The 8654-nt window shown below is 53.5% G+C and overlaps 3 protein-coding genes across 3 annotated transcripts; 2 read left to right on the top strand and 1 right to left on the bottom strand.

Moving 5' to 3' along the window:
* Window positions 1-831: 831 nt before the first annotated feature.
* Window positions 832-3620, bottom strand: GLOTRDRAFT_76422 (Nucleotidyltransferase). The gene is made up of 13 exons (XM_007868102.1): window positions 3270-3620; window positions 2718-3206; window positions 2585-2662; window positions 2510-2519; window positions 2371-2444; window positions 1965-2320; window positions 1815-1907; window positions 1651-1763; window positions 1576-1596; window positions 1313-1526; window positions 1207-1260; window positions 1128-1154; window positions 832-1073 (listed from the first exon to the last, which is right to left on the bottom strand). Exons 1-13 carry the CDS (start codon window positions 3555-3557, stop codon window positions 965-967), a joined length of 1926 nt encoding a protein of 641 aa, XP_007866293.1. The 5' UTR covers window positions 3558-3620; the 3' UTR covers window positions 832-964.
* Window positions 3621-4787: 1167 nt separating this feature from the next.
* GLOTRDRAFT_129420 (NAD P-binding protein) lies at window positions 4788-5730 on the top strand (the record flags this gene model as incomplete). The annotated part of the gene is made up of 5 exons (XM_007868101.1): window positions 4788-4865; window positions 4929-5130; window positions 5189-5508; window positions 5571-5582; window positions 5647-5730. The coding sequence occupies 5 exons, from the start codon at window positions 4788-4790 to the stop codon at window positions 5728-5730; spliced, it is 696 nt and encodes a 231-aa protein (XP_007866292.1).
* A 372-nt stretch (window positions 5731-6102) lies between these two features.
* Window positions 6103-6724, top strand: GLOTRDRAFT_129419 (uncharacterized protein; the record flags this gene model as incomplete). Its single annotated transcript, XM_007868100.1, has 2 exons — window positions 6103-6309; window positions 6374-6724. 2 exons carry the CDS (start codon window positions 6103-6105, stop codon window positions 6722-6724), a joined length of 558 nt encoding a protein of 185 aa, XP_007866291.1.
* Between the last annotated feature and the right edge of the window lie 1930 nt (window positions 6725-8654).

Here is an 8654-nt window from a genome sequence, read left to right as displayed (position 1 = left end):
CTAGACGACCTTTCGGAGTGTCGATGCTGGCCAGAGACGTAGAAAAAAGAGGAAGGCCTCATATCTCGAGCAGGGCAGGGAGTGGAACAGGAGAAAGAGGGATATTATTATCGATGCCCATCTCCCTGTCGATACGCGTCGCTTGTTTGAATTGTGGCTGTTTGCCCGCTTACGGCCTTACGTCCACGGTCATGCGGCCGGCTTGCGCTCACAAGGACCCACCGAGCAAGAATAACTTGCAGGAAAGTTTTCTATATCTATGGAAGGACTGGATGCAACGAAGAAATGCCACAACTCATAACAACCGAGTCCGCGATCCCAGGCCCAGTAAAGTCAGGCCCAGTATCAGTACTCAGTATACTTAGGCAGGATCTTGTGCATTCTGGAGATTCCACCTCATAAAGCCTACCAACCCTCAACTGGAGTGCAGGGAGGAAGCTTAAGGCTTACGGGTATACAATAGCGAAGCCTTCGCAGTAATTCTCTACGTAGCCCGGAGATCCACGGGAACCACGCCCGCGACCCTTGAATGGAACCCGTAAACTAACGAAGATATATCCTACGCCCAGTGTGGAGGACCTTGACGGGTCGAACTTGACCGGTCTGACCCCCATCACGAACGCGACGAGACAAGTAGGCGAGGTCAGAGCAGAGAGCGTTCACGGCTCACTCTTTGGTGTCAAGATCGCTCGTAAACAGTACATTATAATGGTACAGACTACAATACAGACAAGAATCTAGCGCTACAACGGGGCAATAGAGTGTATCTGCTGGAGTATATACCAGCGATTTTCTGGATTAGTCGCTGACGCAATTTTGCATAGCGGGAGGCCCCAACGCACCACAAACGCAGTGCAAATTTGCATAAGGATCGGCTAATCCAGGATTAGCGAGCTGTGGTATATACTCCAGCAGATACACTCTAATACAAGAATAGTATCACAACCACCACATAGGGGACCATTCACACATCCGCATTCCTCCAAGTCGGGTCCACCCACTCGAGCTCGAACAGATCAAACACATCCTTCTCCGTCTTCGGGAACAGCTGCTTCGAATCCCTGCGTCGGGTTCTATACCATAGGATAAGTATCACTACTTCAACTATGATATGGAAGGACGCTCACATGCCAGAGCTATCAAACTTGTAACCCCTGCATCAACGTCGAGGTCAGCTCAGCAGCAGACGCACGAAGGAACACTCACTTCTTATCCGTCGCCCACTGCCTCAAATCCCGCTGGAACATTATCGACCCCGTCCTGGTTGATATAAGCTGCCCATCCCTTCATGCATCAGACCCTGCAAACTTACCAGCCAATCACCGCAGTCCAATATACCTCCGGCATCGCAAAGATCAGATCCAGCCTCCTCCGCACACCGCGCCTCTTTACCTCCCCTCCTTTCCCCTCCGGAAAGTCCCGGGCGAAGGGCGAGTCTTCTGGCAGCGTGAACACCGTCAGCGCCTTCTCCAGGGAATCCCAGTGCGTGGTGCGCAACGCGTTGTGAGCGTGAAACCCAGACAGGTCTTCGCAAATGTCAGGGCAAGGTGATCTCGGAACGACGTAAGAACCTACGCATCACATGGGAGACTAATCCTATATTGTCTTTCAACCATGGTACGCGAGCACGAGAGAACATCTGAGACGTACCTCGCTCATACAACCGGTTTACAAACCGTCCGCAGAGGCCTTTGACCTTGTCGACCTCGGGGTGCGTGAACACGATATCCACGTCGTTGCTCATTGGCTTTCCGCGTCGATATCTGCTGGTCATTAGCCGTCTACTTAAATACGAAAGCGACCACCCCACGTACCCGCCAACGATCGTAAACACGCAGCCGGGCTGCACTTGCTCCAGCTCCCTCCCCACAACCCGTCCAAGCTCCTCTACCTCGTCTCTCGGAATCCTGATGCACGGCGCACAGGGGTCAGCGCGAACGTTCAATAAGTTACCACGAACGTACTTGATATCTAACTCCTCCCTCAATCCAAGCGCAATCTTAATCCAGCTATCGTCCTCCACCTCCGCACCTTCATTCCTCCCGCGTCCCCTCCACCTACTCTGTCCCTCGACGGATATAATGCGGCGCTCCAGCTGCTGCTCATACACACCCTCGTCGTCCTCCTCGCCCTCCGGCGGGCGGACGCCGTACCACACCTCCAAGTCCCTGATGGTCCGCAGCCCGCGGGCGTACAGCTTACGCGCGGTGTTCGGGCCGATACCGTAGATGGAGGTGAAGGCGGTGAGGCTTTTGTAGCGCTCGGACTCAAGGATGGAACGGGCCTCGGATATCTGGTCCGTGTTCAGGTATTCTTCGACCTGAACGTTGGATCAGCACTGACGTGCCTCCTTCTTCAGCGAAAACTCACGAGTCCTGTTATCTTCTCGCCAATATAAGGTAGGTCTTTAACTTGTGCAAGGGAAGTGATCCGGTTCGGGTATGCTAAGGGGGCACACAGCGCTATCAGGTCCTGTAACCATGTACAGGGGTTCATTTAGTCAACCCACCCTTGATGATCTATTGAAACAGACAGGACCACGTTGAGTAAGCTCCGGCACGTGTAGGCAACGTCAAAGACTCACAGATATGGCCCGTTCGTAGCTAAGAGCGCTCCGATCCTCACCCTCGACCTCCCGGCTCTTCCTAATGATATTGAGCTCCTGCGCATGCGGGTCATCAAGTCACCACCACCACAGGGTCCACATAGTCGCTCACGTTACAGAGTCCTTGGTTGGGACACACCAGCGGCGACGGTCTGCAGCACGCATACCTCGACTTGTAACTTAGCTTCGCCAGGTTCGTCGGTATCGGGGGGTCAGGAGGAAGGAGGTAAGCCGGCACATTCACGGTCGAGGCGCGCGAAGCAGTAGACTGAGTGCCAGCCGATGACACAGGCTTCTTGGGATGGTGCGACGCAGATTTCTCCTTCAAGGACACCTTCGAGAGGCGCTTCGCAGTACCACCGGCGTCTGATGATGGCGAAGACGGCGGGGATGGAAGCTGAGTCTGCGACGGCTCTGACTGTCTTGAAGAATCAGCCTCGTTGTCTTCAGGCTCAGTGCTGCTTTCGCGATCCCCGTCGGGGCAGTTCTTCACCGTCTCGTCGTGCAAGTCCTCCAAAGCGGCGTAGTCCCCGCATGGCTGGGCTTCCCCTCGGCTGACAGAGTCCCGTACCCACTCGGGCGTCACTATAGCCTTTTCTTTCTTTGCGCAGATTGCAATATTCAGCGTGAATTCCTCGAATATCATACGAATACGGGGACGTACAGCAACTTCCCAGTCCAGGTGTCTCTGCAGCCGCTTCTTCATCCCGATACACGTTACAACAACCTCCGATCCCCCAACATCGGTGCATAGCTCCCCTCCAGCACTCTCTACGAGTCGATATAGCTCCCCAACAGTGCTTCCGTCGAGCTTCGCGTCCACTATATGGATCTTGATGTCCTTCAAAGCATCAGACTCTTGGCCGCGCGCAGTTTCGAATCGTTTGGATGTTGGAAGAACGGTATTCGAAGAGGACTCGTGCGTAGGCGGTGCTGGTCGCTTGAATGGCATTAATATACAATACAGAAGAGAGGAATATTAGGAATAAATAGCGTTTGGCGCAGGTTTGCGAACGGATACCTCGCATCTGAGGGCATCAGCCACAGAGACAAATGGCCGCAAATAACGGCGTCAGTCCGAACGAGGTGACCGTGGACAATTCAGGTCCCATGGGACCGTCGCGTCGGACCGCCTGGTAAAACCCTGTAATGCAAAGGAAATGTGAGCCTTCCCTTCGTACAGGTACCTACTGTAATGAACACTGCGCATCTGTGTCAAGCTGCACTTTCTCGACGAGATATAGCTGCCATCAATTCAGGGAGGCGGTAATATCAGGAATCAGTTACAGGGAGTAGTAACGGACGCGGCAGTCAAAGGGCATCGACGTCGGACGACCAGCAAAAACAACTGCATCAGACCAGAAGAGCCAGTCACATACTGCGTCCAGCCATACGCCGACGTCATGGTCGCATAAAGAGCGATATATCGGCATACCTTCGCCCTCATCACTCTCCTGAGTAAGGTGAGGTGCTTTCGTACTAGCTAATCAAAGGACACGTTAGCTCGTTGAAAAGGCGGCATCGAGGGAGGAGTGTACGTTGAAACCCGAGACCCAGACTACTTGCGCGACCGGGCTGTTCAATAATGTCTAATCCAGTGCAGGCACGTCAACCGTTACGGGTGCTAATCCCTGCGGAGGATGCTGACGACTGCAGCGACTGACACTGTACACTGACCTGCGCGGAGACGGATCCTGCTGACTTCTACGAGGACGTGTACACTGATTTTGGTGAAGGTGCGTATAGCTGCGGAGACGCTCACGCCGACCGTAGCGGAGATGCGTATAGTGCTCTCCTAGTAGGTGGACCAGCGGACTCTAAAGACTTGCCTACTTCCATGAACGACCTCCACCATCTAACCACAGACATGTCCTCACAGAAAGCACTTTTCCTCCAAGAGCCTCGCGGCCCGCTGGTATTGGCAGATAAACCAATACCGTCCCCGGGCCCAGGGGATCTGCTCGTCAAGATCGAGGCTGCCGCCCTCAATCCACTGGAATGGAAGATCTAGCAAGGGCTCCCGGGTTTTGTGGAGAACTATCCTGCTGTTCTCGGAGCAGATCTCGCAGGCACGGTGGTAGACATCGGCGAGAGGGTTGCCCGTTTCGCCAAAGGAGATAGAGTGTAGGATGTTTGTCCCTTTATTTCTAGATTCTCTCTTGAAATGCTATTACCTCATAGGATGTCTCAAGGAAGTTACACCCAAGACAGCGCCGGATATCAGCAATATGCGCTCACAGTAGCAGACTTCAGCGCCAAGGTACACCCTATACATGGAGATTCCCTGTGGGTTGGAATGATTGCTGAGTCGCCTTGCTGTCAGGTCCCTTCTCAGCTGTCGCTTGATGAAGCGGCGTCTCTGCCCAGCGCTACCATAGCTGCCGCCTTCGGACTCTACGGTGAGGTGAATGAAGCAGGCCCTGGAAGCGCCGGCCTGACCCCTCCTTGGGAGGCGGGCGGACGTGGTAAGTACTCTGGAAAACCTATTTTCATCTCTGGAGGGTCTTCCTCCGTGGGGCAGCTTGGTGAGTTACGCTACTAATCCAAAATTCAGAATATATCTATCTCACGCCATATCTATAGTCATCCAATTTGCGACGCTCTCAGGCTTCTCCCCCATCATAGTCACGGCGTCGCCGCACAACGAGTCCCTCCTCAAGTCCCTCGGCGCAACGCATGTGATCGACAGGAGCCTCCAAGCGGAGGCCCTCCGTTCGGCCGTGTCGGCGGTAATGATCGCACAGCTGGAGATCATTTTCGATGCAGTGAGCGTGAACGACTCGCAGCAAACGGCGTACGACCTGCTGGCGCCGGGAGGGACTCTCGTCCTCACCCTTCCCCCGACGATCCGCGCCGATCGGGAGTCCCATAAGAGGGCCTTCTACATTATGGGCTTCATCCACGTGCGGGTAATGAGAAGGCAGTGGCGAGCTTGTTCGCCGCGCTGCCCGATCTGCTCGTCAAGGGGGATATCAAGGTAAGCGTCCGAGTGACCTTGCTCTGCGTGGTATGCTGACTTGTACGCGAACGCGCTGTCGCAGCCGAACCCGGTGAAGGTGATTCCGGGCGGCTTGAACGGCATAGTGGCAAGATGGAAGAAGGCCGAGTCAGTGGTCAGAAGTTGATAGTGCGTCCGCAGGAAACCGTAGTCTGATTGCGAGAGAGATCGAGGCTCCGGGAATACTTATGGCTGGCAATCCGGCAAGGTGACTGTATGTTCGGCTTGTATGATTAGCAAAGACGAGGTTGGCTTAAAGAGAGTCGAGGACTTCCCGATATTGGATCATCCGCAATGTTGAAACGGCGCACTCCCATGGACCGCTCAAGCAATATATTTGTCAGTCTTCTACAATGGGCCAGCAGCCCCAAGCGAGCCACCGGCAACATCCGCGAGCAAACAAGTGGTGGATAAAAGCGCCACGCCACTCACACTCAACTCTGACCACAACACCCGATATTGCAACGTTCCAGGTCATCTCTGCTCTGTCTCACTTCCAATGGCCGCCAAACTTCACTGCGAGTCTCGGATGACACCCGAAGAGAAGAGGAATCTGAGAAGGTTACTCATTGCGCTGGCCTTTGTGACCGCAGATGATGAGCCACACGATTCTGATGAGGAGTGGGAGGAATGGGACGAGGTCCTGGACGAACTCTGGGACGACAGTGACCTTGACTTTGATGACTCCGAATCAGACGAGGATGAGGTGTGTCATCTCATACAATCGCATAATGAGATTACGGGAGGTTCACCTGAAGATTGGTAAATAGATGACTGAATCAGACCACAAATTTACCAACCAAGACGCATTTGTTGAGGCGCGGTCTGGGCAGTCCACAATACCAGGGAACGAAAACGAGGCGTTGCTCACCGCCAACGATAATGTCGAAGATTCAGGAGAGCGAAAGGAGGAGCTCGACGAATCTCGTCGAGTTCGGAACTATCCTCCGCTCGCAGCGTTCCACGAAGCAGCCGACAGCAGGGAACTGCCTAGCGGTGAGAGTGACGAACCGCCAGCAACGCGCACATTCACGGACCGTGTATTCAGTCCACCTACGAACACGGTAGTTGGGCGAGTGTTCCAGCGACCCTATATTACCGACGCGAATGCGTCGAACTAGCGCTGTTGGCGGTCTAGGCCGGTGCGGTCCTGCTTCTGCGTCTGGTGGGGATGGATGCTGAAGATACTGGAGACCCCTAGGAAGGGCAATTGGCCTCGTTTGACGGAGATTCTTTCATTATGTATTTCTTGTATCATGAGATGTGTCGCGCTATCAGTTACCTCCCATTTGCATAACAGAACAAACCTGAGCTTGATGTACCGTGTTCCCGTGGCCGCCGCTCAAGGAAATTACAAGATGCAACCCGGAACCTTGTAAGCAAAATACAAGATGATTGTCCGCTCGAGTAATTCAGGTGCAGGAAGACACAGCAAGACGTGAGTGATTTCGAGGCTTGATCCAGTATCTGAGGTGAGCGCCGCGAGGCACAGGCTGTCGGCCGTTCGCTCGAGCCAAGTTCCTCCGTTTGGTAGAAGTCTGCGTATTTCGGTCATATATCATCATAAGCATATGACCACAGACAAGTAGAACTTCGACGAGCTCGAGGTCGACCGAGATCTAGAAGACTGCAAGGAAAGCGATGGAGGACAGAAGCGTATCACGGTGCTGCTGGAGAGTTCATATGTGTGGCAATGATTGCATCAGTCTTTCAAGTTCCAGCGCTTCAGCATCGCCTATTTCTGCAGCCAAGCAGTTCACGATTCTGAGTGTGATTCTGTCCCCCCCAGTCCGATGAGCGCCTTGGTAGGGTTATCACCCCGCCAGACGGGACCTCGCTCGGGTATCTCTGGCAGCAGGCCTTGGTTACGCGTCCAAGAGCACTCTGTCGTACACAAAACCCTGGTTTGAACCATTTGCCGCAGAGAGAAGCGTCAGATCATCCTCGGACGCAATTTGCGGTGACGACGACTCTGATAGTACGCTATGTTGGCTGTCTGACTCAGACTGGAACATGGTCGTGGACGACTAGAACCCAGGGCTACCGAAAGTACTCAGGACGAGGTCCGCGGTCCCCAATTCTTGGTGAGAGATTCCGTATTCATTCGCGCCAGGCAGCACGTCTCGTACTATGAAATGTGGGGTATCAATGGGTAGCGGCCATGCGTGGTAGAGCCGGATACAAGGAAAATCTGGAGATAGGTTGAATAAGAAATTTCTGTGGTCTTTACTTACATTGTGGAAATAACATGGTCGTGTAGTCTCTAGTCCTTGCCATTGAAGCAGAGCGGCAAGCGCTCTCTCGCAGTAAGGCTGGACTAGTTCCGGATAGTATTTATGAGGACCACTACGCATTGCGTGCATAGACAGCGTGCGCCTCTATACGCCTGACAGATGGGGAGAGACCCTCCATCACGCCCTTGACCTGTTAAAAAGATTAAACAAAGACCGTACGTTGCGCATAGTCAAGTATCCTAATGGGACACCATAAGTCAGCTTCCAACCATAACTCGAGCGAACCTGAAAGACCGTTCATTGCCCAATTACGCTGTCCAAACAGGAACCAGATTGAGGGACAAAGGAGGGCGACGCCTACAAAACCGGCATCGTCCGACACGCATTTAAGCGATCGCCCTAGATCAGCAACGCGTCTTAAAGCTTGAAGCTTCAACTTGACCATCGCGCGTTCACGGCTGAATATCGTCCTTCGAATCAATGTCGACTCTCGTGCTGCCGCCGAAATGGGCCAGAAAATCGAATGCGGATGAGCTCCGTAGCACTGTGTATAACCATACTGAGGCCTTCGATGACCCCCATGATAAGGAGGAGACGAAGATGGAGATCGTGGACGACGATATCGAGGCAGCTAGCGATGTCTTCGACGAGGAAACGGGTCTACGGTATTTGACAGTAGTTCGGTCTTTTGCTTAGTAATATGTCTATGTAAGCTTTAATAATCGCATTCTATTGGCTAATGCATCTACATTTGCCTCATTTGGAGAACACACTTCGCCCCGACGTCCTGACTCTCGGGTGGCGGCAGCAGAGTCGG

Source organism: Gloeophyllum trabeum (genome assembly GCF_000344685.1).
Source record: "Gloeophyllum trabeum ATCC 11539 unplaced genomic scaffold GLOTRscaffold_00007, whole genome shotgun sequence".
Classification (NCBI taxonomy): domain Eukaryota; kingdom Fungi; phylum Basidiomycota; class Agaricomycetes; order Gloeophyllales; family Gloeophyllaceae; genus Gloeophyllum; species Gloeophyllum trabeum.
Note: the sequence above shows the minus strand (reverse complement) of the source record. Positions and strands in the feature narration are given on the sequence as shown.